The sequence below is a fragment of the Halichoerus grypus genome, chromosome 5, assembly GCF_964656455.1.
Source record: "Halichoerus grypus chromosome 5, mHalGry1.hap1.1, whole genome shotgun sequence".
In the NCBI taxonomy this organism is placed as follows: Eukaryota; Metazoa; Chordata; class Mammalia; order Carnivora; family Phocidae; genus Halichoerus; species Halichoerus grypus.
The window spans coordinates 26,001,832-26,024,694 of NC_135716.1; the positions used below are offsets into that span (position 1 = coordinate 26,001,832).

At 34.3% G+C, this 22,863-nt stretch overlaps 1 protein-coding gene across 6 annotated transcripts in view; it reads left to right on the forward strand.

The window, feature by feature from the left end:
* Positions 1–22,863, forward strand: part of CSMD3 (CUB and Sushi multiple domains 3) — a 1,190,044-nt gene that overhangs the window by 929,895 nt on the left and 237,286 nt on the right. For all 6 annotated transcript variants that reach the window (XM_078072078.1, XM_078072080.1, XM_078072079.1 and 3 more), the window contains one exon: positions 9,423–9,617. In XM_078072078.1, the coding sequence (XP_077928204.1) occupies positions 9,423–9,617 (195 nt within the window). The remainder of the gene's footprint in view (positions 1–9,422; positions 9,618–22,863) is intronic.

The following is a 22,863-nucleotide window of genomic DNA, read 5'->3' on the forward strand; positions in this document are numbered from 1 at the left end:
CCAGACAGTGAGGATTTGGGTTGCCAGCTATTTATTGGGGCTCTCTGCAAATGCTGACTGCTCCAAACCAGAGGACTCTGGAGAAGTTTAGGTCTTCTAACTATGGTCTTAATGCAGGGTTGAACTTAAGCACCATGCCAATCTCTCCATGTGGAAGGGCCTCCCCACACCATACACCAGGCAGGCAGGACCCAACTAGCTGGCTATCCAGGCAAACCATAATGAGCACTCTACTATAGCTTTTTTTTTTTTTTTTTTTACAACTATAGCTTTAAAATAAGTACTGATATGAGGTAAGCAGAGTACCCTACCTTATCCTTCTTCAAAATGGTCTTGGTGTCTATTAACCTTTTTAACTTCTATTTTGCTTTTAGAATTAAGTTCTCTCTGTCTGTTGAATTTGATTGGGACTGCATTGTATTTATAAATTATTTAGAATAAATTGGAGTATGTATGATATTTAATCTTTTCATGTACTATTATGGCATATCTCTCATTTACTCATACCTTCCTCGTTGCCTTTCAGTAATAGTTTATAATTTTCTTTATAAATTTTTCTCATCTAAATCTTAAATGTCTTGTAGTTTCCATTGTAATTAATCATACTTTTTATTAGATTTTACTGGTTGTTGCTAATACATGGGTTTTTGTAATTACTTAGTCTCTAGCAAACTGGCTTAAGTCTTTCATTAGTTATAATTTTTCTATGGATTTTTTTGGATTTTCTATGCCAACAGTGACAGTTCTGTTTTGTTGTGGTTGTTTGTTTGTTTGTTTTTCTAATCTATATGCTCCCCCACCCCTCACCCCCTTGGCTTAATGATCAGGGTAAGAAATTCAGTACCACATCAAATTAAAACAGTGGTAGCCATTGTTCTGTCATTACTGACTTTTTTTTTTTTGTCATTACTGATTTTAAAAAGAATACATCTAATGTTTTACCTTTAAGTATAATATTTACTATTGGTTGCAGTAATGCTAATAAGGGCTAACATTTTTTAACTCATTGTTTTCAGGGACATTTCAAGGTTATTTACATGTAAAAATCGTTTACCCCTATGAATGAAGAAGTTTTCGCACAACAATGTTCAGTAATTTGCCCAGTTACGTGGCAGAGCTAAGATCTGATGCAGAGTGGGCTCCAGAATCCCAGAATTGACATGCTTATCCAAAATGTTACATTACCTAGATATGTATTTTATCAATTATAGGAAGTTCCTTTCCATTCCTGATTTAGTAAAAATTGCTTAGTCATAATGGGATTTAATTTTATCAGCTGTGGGACACCTGGTTGGCTCAGTCTGTTAAGTGTCTGCCTTCAGCTCAGGTCATGATCCCAGGGTCCTGGGATCCAGTCTGGAACCAGAACCGGGCTCCTTGCTCTGCAGGGAGCCTGCTTCTCCCTCTGCCTGCTGCTCCCCCTGCTTGTGCTCTCTCTCTCTCTGACAAATAAATAAATAAAATCTTTTAAAAAAAATTTTATCAACTGCTTTTTCAACTATTGAAAATATTACAAGGTTTTCCTTTGTGAAGCTCTTAATTTGGTAAATTATATTATACTTTTTCTAACATTAAAATATCTTCACATTCATAGGATAAAAGCAATTTCCTTTTTTTTGCTTTTATTATACTTTGCTGATTTCAGTGCATTAAAATATTAATTTTTTGTAATTATGGCATATATTGCCATGAGCTTATTACCATCGATTAAAAATTTATTATCTTTGATCTCTTACCATGAGATTAGTCTATAATTTTTCTTCCTTATAATTGTCTTTGTCTAGTTTTGATCAACATTATACAACCCCCTAACTTTGGGAGCATTCTTATTTTCTAGTATTTAGAATAGTTTGTATGAGTTAGGAATCATCTGTTTCTTAAACATTTGCTAGAAATTCCCTGTAAAAATAGGGACTTGGTGATTTGATGTAGTAGAATTTTAGTGGTTATATATCTATCCAGTTTTGCTACTTTATCTTAGATTTTTGAAAGTCTGTTTTCTAAGAATTATTTTCATCCATCCAAGTTTTCAAGTGTATTGTCATAAAACTATTTTCAGTATTTTCTTACTTTATTTGTTGCTGTATGTTTTTATTAACATTGTTTAGTATGTGTGTTAATATTGCTTTTATTCATAGTATTTATTCCCTTCTATTTTCTCTGGATTTGCTTTCCCTTTTTTCTAGTTTATTGAAATAAATACTTAACTTATTAATATTCAGATTTTTTTCTCTTCGAATATGAACTTTTGTGGCTATAACTTTTTTCTAAGTACTATTTTACATGCTTTGCAAAAGTTTTAAAGTGTAGAGTTTCATTATTAATCATTCTAAACTTGTCCTAATACCAGTGCATTATTTTTTTCTGTTTAAGAGTTACTTAGAAATAATGTCAATTTCAATCTATATATAATTATACATTTTTAATTTACTTGCACTGTGGTAAGATATGTATGATTTCAATTGCTGGGCATGACTGCTGCATGGCCTGTGGTATGGTCAATTATTATGCCTGTCCCTGTGTGCTAGGCAAAAAGAGCACCATTTAATTGATGGGTGAATCTTTTTATATATATCCATTAAATTAAGCCCTCTAATTATATTTCTCAAATATTTATGTCTTCACTATTTTTTTAAAAATCTCCTTGGTCGAGCGATCATTGAGACACTTGGGCATATCTATTATAATTCTTAATTTTTAATTTTTTTCTTAAAATTTTGACCCTTTTTGTTTTATATATTATGGGAACTTATTTTTAAGTACATATGAATTATATTTTTCTTTTCTTTTATTGGTGCATTGAATTTACTCCATTTATATTTATTTGCCTTTCAGATCTTATTTTGTGCTTTCTACTCCTTTTTTTGTAATTTCATTTTTTTCTTTTCTCAAATAACCATATAATCACCTGATACTTTCTTGTTTATTCACATGTTTATTTACCATATGCACCCCCATTTACTCCACTGACTCCCTACACATATGCTGAAATACAAGCTTCTTAAGAGCAAGAACTCTGTTATTCACTGCTGTGCAATTAATGCCTTACAACAGTGCCTACACATCATAATTGGGTGGTAATTATTTAACTGATTGGTTTTGAGCAGCTACAAGAGGTGTTTTCTCATTTTAAATCAAGTCATAATTAGAAACATAGAATAATAACATTATTGAAATATAAGATCTTAGAGATACATTTCTGTCCTGCATTTTATAAAGAGAACTTGGCTCTTTAGGAATATCTTCTTGTATCTGCAAGCTAACAGGCTTCTAAATAAGACCTATTTAAAAGGAAAAGAAAAACAAAAGGAAAGGAAAGGAAAGGAAAGGAAAGGAAAGGAAAGGAAAGGAAAGGAAAGGAAAGGAAAGGAAAGGAAAGGAAAGGAAAGGAAAAGAAAAGAAAGAAAGGAGAAAGGAAAGGAAAGGAAAAATGAAAAAGGAAAGGAAAGGAGGAAGGAAGTAGGCAAGCAAAGAAGGAAAGAAAGAAAAGAAAACTGTAAGCAAGTCAGTACAGCTAGGTCCTATTGTAAAACATTTCCAGAGATCACTAGGAGAAAAGATACAGGAAAAATGCCACTAATTCTACCATGCTCAGGGCAGATGGTACTAATTGATTCCAGCATTATGTCTTGTGGAAACAGGAACTGACATCACAGTCCTTTCTCTACCAACATTCCAGGTAGCCATTCCTAAATCCACGTAGTTAAGCAGTTGAGATAAAGCCTACTCTCCATTTTTCTTAGCTAACTGTATGCGCATTCCTATTTCCCAGCTTGATCCATTTCCATGTCCCATTATTTCCAAAAACCTAAGATTTACGCTGCCTTAGGAAAAGGGCCACAAATGCAAATTTTTTAAAAGACAAAACTATTCATTATGTACCTAATCTATTCTAGGTACAATGATCAGCTCTTTTTAATGAATTATCTCTATCCTTCCTGTGAGCAGGTACACTTAAAAATGCAACAAAAATACTAAAGTAACAGAATTAGGTGCTAAGTATTGCTACCCCTATTTTACAAATGACAAAACTAAGGATCAGATTATTAAAAAATTATAGGAAATGACATAAATTATTATTACTACTAAGAATAAAGGTAAATAAAAATATAAAAGTACAAACAGAGAGAAATACATAATCATGCCATGAACTTCAGTCTTTCTGGACCCTACAATTACTCCCCACCATGCTTAGCTACTACACCAATACCCACTTAGACACAATTTCATGAAGTCTTATTTTATACTTATATTTTATACTCCGAAGAGTATTTCTTCTGATGTTAGTATCGAGTTCATGGCACTCCCTAAATCCGACCTAATTAATTCTCTGGACTGGTCCTCACAACTCTCATCCATGGGGAAGTTCCATTCCCCACTTCAGGGTCCCCAGGGTCTTTTTCATCAGCCTCCCTATTTCCTATCCTCATTTCAAAAAATGTTACCTCTTTAATTGTCTAGTTTCTTAAAGCTAATAAAGTGGTCCTTATGTCTATTTCTGCCATAGAGAGACACCTCAGAATTTTCCTAAAATATGCACCCCCCACAAAATAAACTGACATATGCATTGAGACCCTGAATAGTAAAAAGAGTTTTCCTTTGTCATTTGTAATACATGTCCTGTACCTTCACTTGAGCATGTTCTGTTGGCACTGAAAAGTAAAGCTTTTAAGTCTTGCCTCACTCTAAATACATAATGTTTTTAGTAGGCCTTTAATTTAAAAGCAACACCTAGGGGCACCTGGGTGGCTCAGTCGTTAAGCGTCTGCCTTCGGCTCAGGTCATGATCCCAGAGTCCTGGGATCGAGTCCCACATCGGGCTCCCTGCTCTGTGGAAGCCTGCTTCTCCCTCTCCCACTCCCCCTGCTTGTGTTCCTGCTCTCGCTATGTCTCTCTCTGTCAAAAAAATAAATAAAATCTTTAAAAAAAATAAATAAATAAAAATAAAAGCAACACCTACTTCTATTAGAGCTCACACCAGAGTATAGTTACCACTGCTTGTGTTCAGATCTTTCTCTCCATTTCCCCCTTGAAGACAGACACTGAATCTTATTTTTGCTTGTGTGCAAATACACAGTAGTTGTGCAATGAACCAATGCTATATTTGAACATTGCAAAAACACAAGCCCGCTAACATGGATTCTGGAAGGAATAGCACTTTTCACTTATGTAAAGCAAATTGTGGATATGCTTTTATGTTGTAGACAATAGTAAACCGGAGCAGGAAGTAGAAGTTTGGGGCTGAAGGGAAGACGTTTGGCTAATTTTAAAACAATGTCTCCATGAAGAGTTCAAATCAGGCCTAGTCTCCATTGTAATTTCAGTGAGATATAATATTAACAAATTTACAGTGGAATAAATATTTAGAGTTTAAACAGTGCCCTCATTTGCATTGTTTTAATATTAAGACCGTTTTAGATTATAATGTTAATAAGTATGTCTTAAATATTCATAATTACAACATTTATATAAATGTGACTCATATAATAGTAATATTTGTATTCTTTTACAAAATATATTGATTCTGATGGAGAGAGAATATACACAGTTTCGTGCTACTGAAGGAGACCTCCCGGCAGCTGGTGTTTTAGGTAGCTGGGGTTGCCAGTTTATAGACAGCGATACGTACAGTGGAAGACTTATGACTGGTTGTTTATATGGTGTAAGTTAACCACCTGCTCCAGGAACCCTAACAGTTTCATAAATTATATTCTAAATTAACGTACCTATTTAAGTTAAGATATATTTTTTTCACAGAGCACCTTATTACATTTCAGTGTTACCCTGAGGTATTCTGGGGGCAATTGCTTAATTTCCCTTGCAGAAATATTTTCCAAAATAAAAGAGATACATGTATGGCTTATACTTATTCTCTAAAAGCACCCTGGGACGCCTGGCCTTAGGTGAGCTCTTACGCTAATAATAGGGAGGCCTCTTGGGACTGATTATGATCAGATGAGGGAAATATAATGCATATACATCTTGAAGGGAGCTTAGTTCTTAGTTGCTGAATTCATGCTAGCCGGTGTATGCCCACCCACACATGTTCACTATCCTGGAAATAACAGGCAGGTATATACTCTGGTCACCCTTGAAAACCAAAAATAACATATAACTACTTTTGATTATACAGACTGATGTTATTCATAATAATGGTCCCTTCATGAGCGTATAGCTCTATGTGGGAATAAATTTTGAAGTAAAATCCCTTTTATGATTCTTTTTCTCCCAGAAAAAAAATTTATTTATAAATCAATCATTACATATGAATTCAACAAACATAACTATCACTGTCTTGTGCAAAGTATGATAAAAAACTTCATAGTGTTATAGACATGCTTATTATATATAATATATTTATATATTATCTCAACATCTGTCTGTTTTCAGGAATAAAATGGAAATAAGAGCATAGTAAAGTTTTAATTTTTCCAGTTGAATCTTCTTCAAGGCACAGTTTATGGCTTTCTAATGTCATTTTTTTTTCATTAAAATAAGCATTTAAGATACTTTCATTGCTGGTGGAAAAACTCTGAAAAATAAATGCTTTGTAAAAATTTTTTAAAAAACCATATGTAAGATGTAAGCCTTATTGCTTATGCTTTATTTTGCAGCAGACATCTTATATGCTTTATTTGGAGAATATAAGGCAAGGGAGCTTTTTGCCTAGGATCTATTCAGTAGGCAAACTACTGTGAAGGCAAATAAAATTAATTATTAATAAAAATAATAATATCAACCTGTCTGCCTCACAGTTTTGTTTTTTGTTTTTTTTTTCAAAAACTCAAATCGCCTTTCCATCTACTGCCTAGACCTTTGCATAAGAATTCTCCAGGTGTTTCCAAAATTTCCAGACAATTGCTATGGCAGACCTGGAAATAAACAAGGGCAGTATTATTCATAGAAAGCTATTCACCAAGGATTTAATGTAATGTGTAAACACAATAATGAGATAAATGAATCCTCTCAAAATGAGGCTAGCAATATAAAATTGTCGCAGAAGCAATATATTTCATTTGTTGGCCATATTTCCCTTTCCTCAAAAAGTAGGACATTTGCAATATAGATTCCCTGATATGGCACTGAAACTATTGGGAAAACTTTAAAGAACGAAAAAGCAAACTTTTCAAAAGATGAATATTAGGTGGTTACACTTGACAAAGGGATGAATCCTTTTTTTGGGGGGGGGGGATGAATCCTTTTAAACAGTAACTTCAATTCTTCCTTTTCCCTCAAGGGACTTTGCTCAATTTCACGAAGGCCAGCTATAAATGCTAGGTTTCTGATCTGCCTAAAAGTTATGTTGTTTCCCTGCTTGTTTAAGGAAAGGCTCAATGTACAATTTTCCTTTTTAAAGTAAACAAACCAACTCCTGGAACACTAAAGTCCCATTCTTAGTAACCAAATTGAGTATTCGCACCACTGGTTCTTTTTGGGAAAATGGTATTGTGTGAATATTTTACCAGGGAAGAAATATAGTTTGTTGGATTGAGAAGTGATTTTTATTGTGAATTCTGAATAATATGTAGGGTGCAAATTTCATGTGTGTGCATCTGTGTATGTGCACTTGGAAAAAGATCAAGTTATTTAGCTTTGGATTGAAACTCAGGCATCAGGTTTATCCGACTTGCACACTCGTCCCCTTCATGCGCTTTGTCTCTCTTTCACCTAGTCAGCTCATTTCTCTCTCAATGCTCAGCTTAGATGTCAATTCTTCAGGAAGGTTCCTGAATGCTTCCCCTTACGCCATAATCATTACAGTTACAAGCATTTATTTAATATAATTAATAAACTGTAGTTGCCACATTGGCCAGAATATATTCTGATTGTCCATTGCTATATTTCCAGAGTTTGTTGGGTAGTGTGGGCTCTTAAGTACTTATTGGAAAAAAAAAAAGGAAAGAAAGAAAGCAGAACTTCATTCCTTTGATAGTCTATTTAAATCATCTAAATGTTTGGTTCTGCCATTTCCTCTTTAGTTGAGTTGGGAGAAATCTTGTATAGTGTTCTTTCTAAAGCACAAATTTCTCCTCATTTCCTATGAATGTTGAAGTACTTTGAACTCTGTAAACTTTTATGAATGGAAGAAATATATTCCTACTGTTGCAATTAATCAGAGTTGGATATATTACAATAAAATAATTTCTGTGATAGCCAAACACTCAGATATTTGTTGACTTAAATCCCAGTGATTCCATGAGTCATGTGCAGAGATGCACCCACTTCCTGGCTTCCCATGAACATAAAATAAATTCTAATGTAGAAAATCACATTTGTTATCCTGAACTTGTGGTGGCCCTTACATTTTTGTACTATTTCTTAAGGAATCTATAATAATAATAATAATAAAACAGAAATATTAAGGCATTGCCCAGATCTGTTAACAACAATTTGTTTTAGAGCTTATTCCCAAAAATGGATGAACTGATCTTTCTGTTTCTCTACATATTTTCAAAATGTTCTGTCTCTCTCTTTAGTTCACTATCTGGGTGCACAGAAAACTTTTAGTTCCTTTGTTGTGAATGGACTTATGTTGTCTGTTAGTGTTAACTTTAAAAGTACTTGACTTTTGGACACCTGGGTGGCTCAGTCAGTTAAGTGTGGGCCTTCGGCTCAGGTCATGATCCCAGGGTCCTGGGATGGAGTCCCGCCTCGGGCTCCTTGCTCAACGGGGAGCCTGCTTCTTCCTCTGCCTGCCATTCTCCCTGCTTGTGTGCTCTCATGTGCTCTCTCTCCCTCCCTCTCTCTCTGACAGATAAATAAAATCTTAAAATAAATAGATAGATAAATAAATAAAGGTACTTGACTTTAACATAGACTCTCTGCTCCAAAAGATCCTGGTTTGTATGTCATAAAGATTTTGCTGCTATTTGATAATGGGCAGACTTCTGATAGGAATGGGGAATGACTAGAGGAGATGGGTTACAAGAAATGATTTCAGGGTAGAGAAAACTTTTACCTTCCTCCCAGTGGTGAAATGAACTGAGCTCAACATAGGCAGTAGTATCATTTCCTGGTTCAGTCACAAGGAATGAGTATACATTATTTGGGAGAAGAGCTTTTAAATAAATATTAAATAAAGAAATAAGTCCTTCTTTTCCAAAATAATTCATTTAAAATATTTATGCATGGATTATAGCACATAATAATTTTTAATAAACTCTAAAACTCTATGCTTGACTGTATATTAGATATGAGTCTTAATAGGACTAATGAAAAATTTTATTCTCTTACTCATCAATATGAATTAGCAAAATGTCAGGTATGATTATGGACTACTTTGTACGTTGAGCCCTCAAACAGAAGCAGAAAGGGTGCTGGTACTTTCCCATCTGTTTAGAAATAGAAATGAAGAAATATTAAAGGTTTCAAAGGAAATAGTATCTTAAAGCATTTCATTTTATATCAACACTGTTTTTCAGCAAAACTTCGAGAGTCCTGCTTTGATCCAGGCAATATAATGAATGGCACAAGACTTGGAATGGATTATAAATTAGGGTCAACAGTCACCTATTACTGTGATGCTGGTTATGTTCTTCAAGGTTATTCGACACTCACCTGTATCATGGGAGATGATGGAAGACCTGGATGGAATAGAGCCTTACCAAGTTGTCACGGTAAGAAACATTTTTTTGCTCAGTTTTTATTATTAGACAGAATCAGGAAATATTTAAAGCCATTTCTATATTTTTAAAAATCAACCACTTAACATTCAATCTACAAGTGTGGTATAGGCCATGCAGAGATTTTATCAAGGATTTTTAAATTAGATTCATTAAAGAAATGGTTTTGGAAAAGTGCTTATATTCCCAGGTGTCTCTAAAGCGCTGCACACATTATTGTCGGCGAGCTCTCTGAGCATAAGGGTATTGCCTGTTATATTCTGTATTCAGGACTTAGAGGAGTGCCTAAAAGATTAGGTGCTCAGAAGATATTGGCTGAGTAAATGAAGAATGAACATACAGAAAGTGACATTTCAACAAAATAGAGAAATGCAGTGACTTAAATATTATCAAGAACTGGTGATAAATCTTTATCCAAACTACACATTTCTCCTAAAAATTAAGGTTGCCTAAAAGTGAAAACCATGTTGGAGCTGCTGAGGCAGCTCTAGCGGGGGTGGGGGGGGGTGGGGGGGGTGGACTCAAGCACACAGTAAAATGGAGGAAGACCTAAAATTAGTTTCAGTAACAAAATATCAGATATGTAAGTTGCCATATCTGCCACAGCTAGAGTTAGTAGGAGACCAGGGCCTCGGATGCAGTGTGATGCAGGAACTAGCAGTGATCATAGCCAGAAGACTGCTGATCTTAGGGAAAAATTTAGGAAAAATATATTCAAGGGGAAGAGACTTACTGTTTTTCAGATTAAGGAAGTCACTGAAGAGGCATCAGACACAGAGACATCACCCACACATAGGGCATAGGATTTGCTAAGCGTTTAGCCATAGTAAATGAACAGCCCATTCAGAATTCTGAAAAGTTGATCCAGGGAACACAAGAGGGCAAACTGTGGGAGTCCCCAGTTAACAATGGAGCAGGTTGTGATGATGATGGTTCATGAATATATATTTCTGGATAAATTCTAGGATGATTTTCCAAAACAAGGACCCATTTGCCACTTCATGGACCTAGTGACCCATGGTCTTTCCAAAACCCATACCTAAGTGTTAAATAGGAAATCCAACACAGTGGTTTAAAAATTATTTTAATGTGGGCGCCTGGGTGGCTCAGTTGGTTAAGCGACTGCCTTCGGCTCAGGTCATGATCCTGGAGTCCCTGGATCGAGTCCCGCATCGGGCTCCCTGCTCGGCAGGGAGCCTGCTTCTCCCTATGACCCTCACCCCTCTCATGTGCTCTCTCTCTCTCATTCTCTCTGTCTCAAATAAATAAATAAAATTTAAAAAAAAATAAAAAATAAAAAAAATAAAAATTATTTTAATGAAAAACAGGACACCCTAAAATAAAGCAATGTACAGTTCAATTGCAGACCATGGAAATTTTTAGTTCAAGCTTTTGAAGATGGATTTTATAACTAAATAAAATAATATTGCATGTTGAAAAATCATATGCTTGCATACAACTCTATGAGGATAGAGATAGAGTGAAAAGTAAAAAAAAAAAAAAACAGTTCAGTAAGGAGAGAGAAACAATGATATCACTGTGGAAAGTTACCACAGACTCTGTAGTCAGCTGAATGATCCTAATGCATTGTACAAAATTGACATGGAGATGATATCATCTAGTGCAGATTTTCCAAACCAGGGGTCACCAGTAGTGAGTCTTAAAATCAGTTCACTGGGTCATGACCAGCATTTTTATAATTGATATAATGTTGAATAAGGTAAAATAATTAAAATAAAATAAAAGATAAATATATAAAAAGAAGAGAAAAATATTATAATTCAAAGACCATGGTAAAGATAAGTATTATTTTGTGGGACTATTTTCAGCTACATATAGAGAGATGAATAAAATACAATGAATATACCCATGTGATGTGTGTGTGTACGAGTACATGTAGATGTGTATGTGTATATTTGCAGTAAAATAATGTATATTGGGGTGCCTGGGTGGCTCAGTCGTTAAGCGTCTTCCTTCAGCTCAGGTCATGATCCCAGGGTCCTGGGATCGAGTCCCACATCGGGCTCCCTGCTCGGCAGGAAGCCTGCTTCTCCCTCTCCCACTCCCCCTGCTTGTGTTCCTGCTCTTGCTATCTCTCTCTCTCTGTCAAATACATAAATAAAATCTTTAAAAATAAATAAATAAATAAATAAATAAATATAAATAAAATAATGTATATTTCTTACCGTGAATTTCAGTGAAAAAAAGCAACAATTTTGAACTGATAATTAAAAGTATGGAATTTTGGTGTCTGTTACACATAGTAATTTTTCCTCATTGTATAACGTTTTCACATATTAGAATTATATACATATGATTTCTGACTTTCATAGGTCATCTAACCTCTCTAGAGTCTCTCATCTCTAAAATGGGGGTAATTGAAATTCTTTACTTCAAAATGTTGCAATAAGAAATAAAGAAAAGGTACATGTCTATTAAATGGCCATTCGGTTAATAACAGAACAGCCAGTTAATTCTTAATTGATGGTTTCATCTATTAGAGGATAAAGGGAATAAAAGGAGAAATAATTACTTTGGATTTAATTCTGCCAAAGAGAAAAAAATAACTGATGACAGGAAAGTTTATACAAAGCTTAAGAGAAAGAGTGATTATATTGTCTTAAAATTCAGAGCCATGCAAAAGAGAAATCTGTATATAGCCAGAAAATTCATTAAAATAACATGGAAGATTTCCAGGAGCCAGACAAGAAATAACCAAAATCCTGACAGAGAAAAACCAAAGGATACAGAAAACCATAGATCAAAAGGATGGCTGTTAATCACTGGGATAAATTATTAAATACATGGTTTTCAGTGACTTAGCTGAAAAAGGCAGGAGCACCAGAGTATAGTATGCATTCACTAAGAATATGCCTGCCTAAAATAATCCTATTTCTTTCTGGTAGATTTCTATATTGATAGGTCATAGAAATATTAATTTCAGCATGGAATATGCCATAATATATACAAATGGTCCTTCCTAACCAAAAAATTTCATGGGATCAATTATAGCCTAATTAAGTATATTTCATGTTGGTTGACTAGTCATATCTACAAACAAAACAGAGGGAAGAGTAGACCTGGGTTCAAATCCTCTTACTGTATCTATGACCTCTGGCAAGCCAAGCCTTGATTTTTAAATCCCTAAAACTAGATCATAGTTATTAATTCAGTAGGTTATTGTGAATATTCAATTAATTGCAATACATACAGAGGGCCTAGTAAATTTCCCAGCAAATACTGGAATATTAATACATGTGATTTTCAAAGTGTTCTAAAAGAATCACAGCACTGGAAAATATGCATTGCCCTTTGCATTGCATGTTATATTTAATGGAATTAGTATATTTCTGTCATTTTAACATTAATTAAATCTAATTTATTAATGTTATTATATGGATACACATTTACTCCTAAAAATAGCACAAATGTTTAGTATTTTTTAAATTTCTTAAGGATAATCTTCACTATCAATTGACTTGGATGTGACTAGACTTTTACCCATAATACCAAGATACTATGGAAAAAAAGTTATTCCGTAAATACCTTATGCTTGTCAATACCTTAATTAACTTAATTAATACCATAAATACCTTAACCATGTTAAAAATATGACCACAACTGATAATTTCTAGAATAGGAAAGGGGGAAGGAAAGGTCCATGTTTTAGAACTAGGTCTATTTAACTCTAAACAATGATTTAAAAACAAGAGAAAAGCTAAAATCAGCTGTGACCTTACACAATTTATTTTGTGTATCTAATCATGAGATGATATTGTATAATTTGTAAGGTTGTTGGGAGAATTATATTAAATAACTTACTTAAAACATTTTGGGTTTTCTGGCTGGCTCAGTTGGTAAAGCATGCAACTCTTAATCTTGAAGTCATGAGTTCAAGTCCCATATTGTGCCTAGAGCTTACTTAAAAATTATAAACACAATAAAATATAAAAAATAAATTAAAAATACATTTGGTTCTGAAGCTGTTACTGTCTCATAAGGAGAGCTTAATATATTTTAGTTTCTTGATCACGTTCACACGTATCTATTTGTTTTCCCTCATAGTAATTATACAGAAATCCAAAATACACAGAACTGGCTGACTTTCAGATTTAATAATTTAATACTTTGAAAGTCAAAATTAGTGGGTAAAGCATGTGCAATAGAGCCAGAGGGTTTGTTATTCATAAGGATACATTTTTAAGTTAAGATATAGTTTGCATTTTTATCAAAGTAAAATATACATGTAATAACAAAGAAAATAATATAATATAGGTTTCCATTTAAAGTAATTTAAAACAATGGTCACCTGCCCCACACCACCCTCTATTCTGCTATTCCTCAGCTGAGTCTTCTAATAGTTTCTATTTCTCTTCAATATTCCAGAATTAAGTTATTTTTGTGTATTCTAGCAATTGCCTTTGTCATATATTAATTTGTTTATGCCTCTATTTTTAATTTCATTAATGCTTGAGAATTAGATTGTCAGGCTCTGCTGCTTTTCATGTTAAGTCTTACCCCGCAGTAAAATTTTGACTGCTGTCTCTGAGAACATGGGCAGGAAATTTGGACTGACTGAAAGGTTTTGCTTTAGAGTATGTAAGTAGGGAGCTATTAGACGATAATCCCTAAGTGCCAAAATAAGGAAAGCTTTTTTTTTTTTTTTTTTTTTAGATTTTATTTATTTGACAGAGGCCCAGAGAGAGAGGGAACACAAGCAGGGGGAGTGGGAGAGGGAGAAGCAGGCTTCCCGCTGAGCAGGGAGCCCGACACGGGGCTCGATCCCAGGAGCCTGGGATCATGACCTCAGCCGAAGGCAGACGCTTAATGACTGAGCCACCCAGGCGCCCCAAGGAAAGCTTTTTATTTTATTTTTTACATAAAAGCGAACACCAATATGACCATACTTTGTAAACTCTTTAAATGCAATGTTTTGATTTTTCTTATAATGTTTCACTCTGGAAGATTATAAGCTCATAAGGTCTTGGGCTACATATAACTTTTTAGCATTCAATGCATTAATTTATACAAGCAGGCTCTCAGTAAATATTTTTAACCTGAACTGAACCATAAGAATTTACAGTTTGTCTATTTTAGAAGATAGGTTTTTTTTTTTTTATCATGGTTTAAGATTGTGTACATTTTAAATCTGAAGAAAATATTTTCAAGAGCTTATGTTGGACACTGGGAGATTGTGTTTGTCAGAAGTAGATCCAAAATGATAGCATCCTGTGGTAAGTCCTGCTCAGTGATGAGAAACCCTGCAGTTTATCTCACGGAGAATGTCACATGTATTAAATGATAGCAAAACAGAATATCTGTACCTGCAATTCACTTTGTCATAAAAAAAAAAATGTGTTTGGAAAATAATTTCTTCCCTTCTTATTTTTCACACTTTGACAAGTGTCTGTTGAAACTCTGTGTTACTTTAGTTATCTATGGACACACTGGATTAACGTAGAAGTCCTATTGTTCTTATCCATAAAATGACTCAATATTATGTAAAGATAATGAAACACAAATAGTGGCAGATTCCGTATTTTTCCCTTAATGCTCATTACTTGATTTATTTCATCTAATGGCATTGTAGCTGTTTATATAAACACACCTCTACCCTGACCTAGGGCATCAGCTATCTCTTACCTCTTAACCTCTCTTCTAGCTAGTTTCTCCCTTTCCCATGTTCCCCAATACAATCTCTTATGAACACAACAAAGTAATCTTTCAAACATATGTCAGATTGGGGCTCCAGGATGGCTCAATCGGTTGAGCATTTGACTCTTGATTTTGACTCAGGTCATGGTCTCTGGGTCATGGGATTGAGCCCTGTGTTGGGCTCTGCACTCAGCTCGGAGTCTGTTTGGGATTCTCTCTCTCCCTCTCCCTCTGTTCTTTCCCCAGCTCACTTGCTCTCTTTCTCTCTAAATAAATATGCAAATAAATAAAATCTCTTAAAAAATAAAAAATAAATAAAAACATATGTTAAATTATATCAAAATCCACCATTGGCTTTCTAAATCTGAGTAAACTCCATAGATCTTATAATATGAAGTTCCACTTAATCTGCCTATATATACTCTGACCTCTTTACTATTCTCCCTCTCTACTATACTCTTTGGGCCACAAAGGCTCCTAGATGTTTCTTGAAATCACTGTTCACACTTCTGCCTCAAAGCTTTTGCACTTGCTGTCCTTTCTGTCTGAATGCTTTTTCCCCAGCATTCTGGCTGAAGCTCTCAGATTTCCTTTAGGGATGTCTTAGTAGCAGAAAAACATTCCAATTTACCCTCCCCTTGCGCCCTAAAGCTTCCAGGATGGAATCAAATAAATCTAAAGTTGAAATAATAGGTCCTTGGTAAAGATATCTCTGGTGTGTGTAAAGCCCCAGTTATTTTATAGCCTTAGAACTCTGAAAGGTAAATCATCAAATTTGGGAGTACTAGCCATAGTACTAATACAATATTTTTTAATTGAGGTATAATTGACATACAACATTATATTTGTTTCTGGTATACAACATAATGATTTGATATTTGTATACATTGTGAAATGTTCACCACAATAAGTATAGTTTACATCCATCACCATACAGTTTACAATTTTTTTTATGATAAGTAATTTTAAGTCTACTCTCTTAGCAACTTTCAAATATGCAAGACAGTATTATTAACTATATCATCATGCTATACATTACATACCCATGACTTATTTATTTTATAACTGGACCAATGACGTATTCTTGATCTTTTCCATTGCTATAGCATACAGTGAGCATTCAATTGACAGCTAATTAGAATAATAAGACCCTAAGAATAAACATATTTGGAGAATATGTTAGAGAGAATAGAAGAGATGATATCATACATTCCTTTTTTCAGGCATTCAAAAGTACCAATTATATGCCTGGTCCTGTACTAACTACGAATTCAATATGGTTCTTGCCTTTAGAGAATTTATAATCAGATGAAATAAAGCAGGTGAGGTCAATTGCTAGAAATAAAAACAGAGTGCCGAGAGCACAGCGTGGAGGTGCCTCTGACCCAGTCACAAAGAGAAATCAGAGAAGTCTTCCTTATGAAAGTGACACATGAACTGAATATTAAAAATATAAATAAGAAGGAACCAGGTGAGGTACAAGACATAAGGAGATGCTGTGTTTCACACCTAGGGTTGAGCATTTATAAACATGTAGAAGAAGCAAGAGCAAACCAGAGAAAGTAGATAGAATTTCAAGCAGCTGAACTGGGCAAGCCCATAGAGAGGACTGAGAAGAGATAATAACTTGTCTGTGTTGAGAACAGTTTGAAGTTTTGTATACATATTATTTTATGCCTTACTACAACTCCATGAATTAGGGGATACTAATATTCTCATTTTACAGATGAGGAAACCAAGACACAAGGACAGGTTCAGTCACTTGCTCAAAGTCATAGTTGCCTGCCAGTCATGTTTTGGAGTCCAGTCTTAATCACTGCCCTCTAGAGAGGCTGATTAATGACCTTGCATTGATCTTTTTTATATCTCTGGAACCTAACAGTTACCGCATATTGCAGGTGGTTAAATGTTTACTGAATGGATGCATGGCATCAAAAATAAGTGGCGAGATTTTGGGTTCCCCACTTATTTCCGAAATCTTCCTCCAAGCTAAGTATGAGAATTAAGAAAAAGTAAATTCCTACCAATAACTAATAAAAAGTGTTCATCTGAAATGTATTTTTGCATTTCATTTGAAACACAACCTTACACAGATACCTAACAGATATAGTCAGTGTTAGCTATTTTGAACATCTGTACCATTATTTTCAATCCCTTTGTTTCTCTCATGCTAATGTAGTCCTAGATTCTGGGGGAAAAAAAAGATTATGTAACTCAGTCACTGATAACTATAAGTCTGTCCAAAGTACATACACAAGAGTGTTATGATTAGACATCCAGTAGTCATCTGGTACCATTCATTGTTCAACTTCCAACTCTATGTGGAATGATAAAACCTTTAAAAAAAAATAATAAAAAATAAATAAATAAATGGAGAGCCCTTTGCACTATCAACTGAAGAGAAAATTTGGAACAAATAAAATAAAAAATAAAAAGTTCATTTTATAATTGTAGCTCTCCAACTTTACAGTTATCTCTCATTAGTAACATCATATGACCTACTTTTAATTAAATCATACTGCTTTAGTGTATGACATAGATAACTCAACTTTTATTCCAGATCTTCTGCTTAAACGGCATGCTTGCCTTGGGCTAATCTCTTATTCCAAATGTCCTTAAGGTTTATAGAATTTTTTTGAGATTTGAAACAAGTCTGGAGTCCCATTGCATTATAAATGAATATAGATGTTATGTAATCTAATATACTGAGCCATTTAGCATTTGATGCCATTTAAATATGTGACATAATTAAAGCATGTGGATGAAAGACTCATAAAACAAAGGCCTAGTGGTAAATTATTTCTGAGTATCATCAAATATCTGCCTTTCATTAGCTATACATAGGAATTTTGTTCACAGACATAATATACAGATTATGTATCAGAATCATATTCTACAAAGAAGTATAATGTATTTTCTATTTTTTTTAAGTAAGCTCTAAGGCCCAATGAGGGGCTTGAACTCATGACCCCTAGATCAAGAGTCACATGCTCTCCCAACTGAGTCAGCCAGGCACCCCAAACGTATTTTTCTATTTTAAAAATTTAAAGTAGTATTGAGATAAAACCAAAGCATGTTTCATTTTCATATGGGGCGGTGGAATATTATTTAAAATGAAACTGGAAGGGAAGCTAATGTGATTGAGCACCTGCTATTTCCAGGCACTCTTACTTATGTTATCACTCCAGTTGGTCTCCTGCATGCTAGTCTAGAGAATCATTAGCATTGTTATAAATAAATCCCTGCTGCTATGAATTATGGAGCATACTATGTAGAGTCGCCTATGTAAGAAGCAATTTAATTGCAAATCAATGCTTATAATTCAAAACATATTTTCTTGTGACCACTGACTTGGAGCTCATATTTAAACCATTTTTATTTTCTCTGCCTTTGGCATCTCCACTATGCCATGCCTCCAGAATGGCAGTTGCATGGCCTCTCGTTGTGCTTAGAAACCCCCGTTCTCCACCACCATGTAGTTTTTATATTTAAGTCAGACTTCAAACATGCCTCCTTAATGTGTTACACGTTTTTACAGAAAAACAGAAAAATTATTTATACAGAAAATTGAATCAACCCAGAGCTTCTCTCCTTACAGATAAAGAAAGTAAAGTATACAACAGTAATTATTCATAGTCATGTTGAGACTCAAACTGTATTAAGTAAGGAATGGCATTAGGATAATAAAACAACAGATCTAAGGATAGCCAAATCTTTACTTTTGTTGGCAAAACAAATATACTACTAAAAAGTTCAACCCACAAAACCCAGAGAGAAAGAAAGCAGGTTTATTATTGAATAAGCATATTTGGAATGTAATGAACATTGCAGGCTGCCTATGAAAGATGCTACAAAGACTGGACAGAATCTCATACAAATTTATAAAGAAAGAACAAATAACTCTTCTTTTATCTCCTTGAGAGACATACCGATGTAACTTGTCTCTGTATACCTTGTGACTACACTTTTTAAGACCCTTAGTTAATTTCTGAAGTATGTTTCCAGAAGGCCAGCAGTCTTGCACTGTAAAATCAAAAAGATGGGCCTATTATGTTTTAAAAGAGACACCCTAAAGGAGGTTGCTGCTTTCTTCCCCTTTATTAAACATAGAACATTTCATTTTACACTTATATTCAGCCAGAGAGTCTTTCACTTCAAGACATACACATAAAAAAAGACAATACAGAGCTCTCTGTGCAATAGGGAATAAATTCTTAATCCCAAATCCCAAAACCAGTCAGATTGAAATGTATGGGAGAGTTAGTGAGTAAATCTGAACCATAATCAGGTTCTAAATAGCTTCAAGCCTAAGCCAACTCCAAGACAGGGTATTTCTCCCCACATTCCTAATCTGAGTTTTAGGACCTCTCTGATTCAGGGAAGAATTGATCTGTCCTGTTAGGAAGAGAGACAAAAGAGTAAGAAGGAAAGGTTCTCCAATGCAACTAATACTTTCCAGATCATCATAGGCCAAAGCAATAATCCCTGAGCCAAGCCCCCTTAAGGAAAAGAGAAGACAAAAAATTACAAAGGTAAAAAGAGGTGAGTTGGGAGGAATCTAATTAGAATAGGGTTTCTTTTTTGTGTGATGATGAATCCTATCCTAGAATTATCTTTTTAGGTGTATAAAATATAATAAAGCACATGGGCATGAAAGATAAACTGATTATATTGAAACACAGTTATCCAAGTACTTAAAATCTATAATTGAAAAAACAAATTTTGATGTAATAATATATTGCTTCCTAATTATTGCCTTAAATTATAAGTTCTAGCAAATCTAATAACTACTTGAGGTATCTGCAACAATTATAATGTAATATAAAAACATCTGTAATTCCTGTTGGTGACAAAGTCCCAGTGGTTTGCTGCCTACATTTGAAATTAAACGAAATGGTAAAATTCAGTTAGAAAAAAATTTCCATAAGAATTGGAAAATATAAACATTTTTTCCCCATCCAAATTCATGAAACAAGAAAAAAGAACCTCTGAGCTGTAAGGAAGAGGAGAAGATGGGCCAATTTTTCCTCCTTTTCACTGTTAACATTGGCTCTTGTTTCCCCCTGGACCTCTAAAGGATAGGGAGTGCAAAATTAGAAGACCACATCCACAGTGATTGTTAACAGCTGAGCACAGTGACCCCAAACCACACCCCCCCACACACCCACACACATACCACCTCTTGAGACAACAGCTGAATTGAAGATGTAGGTCCCTCTGCCTTTGGGATGGAGTAGGGAAATGAAGGGGAGAGGAAAATAAAAGCCAGAGCTCCTCCTGGAAGGAACAATGCTCTGGGAGAATCACTAAATGGCATTCCTCTCTCTCAAGGGAAGAGCTTGACAGAAACACCAGGGAAGTTTCCTCCTGCCCTTTCTCTAAACTTTGTATTCCTTCCTGGGATTGATGAGATTAGTTCATCCTCCTAAGGCCTTTATGAAACCCACATTATATCACCTCCAGAAGATTCTGTGGGGCCAGAGAGTTGCTTAATTCATTTTATCTAGGCCCACACCATATAGCATATCTATCAGACATTTCCTGTTCCAGTTCCAGTTTGAAATTTCCTCTCCTCCAAAGCTAGAAGTAAATAGTCAGTCAGTAAATAGTGAAGCTGGGATTCAAAACTAAATCTTGTAGATTCCAAAGCTTTGGGTTTTATATAGCATTTACTATGCTACCCTAAGCAAATGGTTTGAAGAATCTGAGTTTTACATTCCATGCATTTAGTCAGCAGCAAGATAGTAATATACTGTATATTTTAGTTTTCCTAATATTTATAACATATTTATTAGAAGTCCATTGTATAAACAGACACTGTGCTAGGTTCCAGAGGTATAAATGGTGTATAAAAAGAAATAGAAACTTTGACTTAATAGATTTTTGGAGTTAAGAGAGACAGACCCTATATAAATAAGTGGCTTTATATAAAAAAAAATACGAATATAAATATAAAACAAGTTGTAATCAGTGTCCTGAACGTAATGGAATGCTGTATGATGTGATCCTCTGAACTAGTCTGGAAGACAGGGAAGACTTTCCCGAGAAATCAATGCTTGTGAAGTAATCAGGCAGGGGTAATAAATTGTCACAGATGATTTTTTTCCCCTCTAAGCTCATTTTGTACTAATATATTAGCTGTTTTAAAACAATTTTTTAAACAATAAAAGACTGCCATCACTTAAAATCAATGAGTTAGAAATCAGAAACTAAGCAATGAAAAGGGATTTTAGTTTTTAAAAAACATCAACAATTCAGCTAAAATCATTTTAAGAATTTGTCTTCCCATATACATTTTTCTACAAAATCATAGATTAGTGATTGCTAGGGACTTGGGAGTATAGGAAATAGGGAGTGACTGCTAATGAGTATAGGAATTCTTTCGGGGATAACAGAAATATTCTAAAATTAGATAGAGTGTTGGTTACACAACTTTGTGAATATGCTAAAAAAACCAAAACACTCAATTATATACTTTAAAAGGGTGAATTTTATGGTATGTGAATTATACCTCAATCTTGAAAATGAGGTTAAAAATGAGTGACATGGTATCACAGATGAACTACTAACACCCATAGTATTAGTAGAATTTACATATGGTAGCATGGCAAATCTATCCAAGGAATATAGCTATTTATTCATAGGTCTATGTCATAGGATGACTCTTCTTTCTCTAAGAACACACTCTGTTGGAGAACACAGCTCATCGAGCACTGGGGCATGAAGGGAAGGCCTTCCTAGCCAGCAAAATCAAATGAGTGAGTTCAGGCAATCAGTGAGGTGACAGATGTAGAAGCTCATATCCTACTAAGTTTACTGAGTGAGTGATTAAAATGGTTTACAAGCCACTGATTACAACATGGAGATGAATTTTTTTTTTTAGTGTTAAACAAGAGTGTGGAATTTTACCACAAAATTAATTCACAAGTAATAAAGACTGATTTTTGTTTGTGTTTTTTGTTTTTTTAGGTGAACAGATGAGGCAATAGGAAACTCATGGCAATATTATCTTTAGTTTTCCAGATAAATAAATGTGAATGTATCAGAACTGATGGAGAAGAAAATGAAAATCAAAATAAATAAGTTACTTAGAGTAACAGTTTATAATTTAAAGAAATATTTATTACCATTATGCTAGAATAGCCTTATTGGAGGCTTATCATCTAAGATAAAAAAAATGAAATGCTTATATAGCAGACATGAAGAGAAGCATGAAAAGAATGGTTGGAAAAAAAAGAAATGAATGGCTGAATAATTAGTTTTGTTTTTTGTTTTTTTTAACTAAGAACAAGGTTTTAAACAAAGGAGGGAAGAAGCGATAGTAATTTTAATCTACAAGTCAATACTGGGAATATTAGCTGTCTGCATTATAAATTCAATTCCAGAGTTTAAGGGTTATGAAAGGACTTCTCTTAAAAAAAAAAAAAAAAAAAAAAAAAACTCAATGGGAGATACAGCTTTCAAACACTTTCTATACCAGGATTTTTGATTTGTGACATTCAATCAGGCTATATCAGGGCATAAGTAATTTACTAGAAGTGGGCCAGCACTTTTGTAAGGTACAGCAGTTCTTTCAAACTGAAGG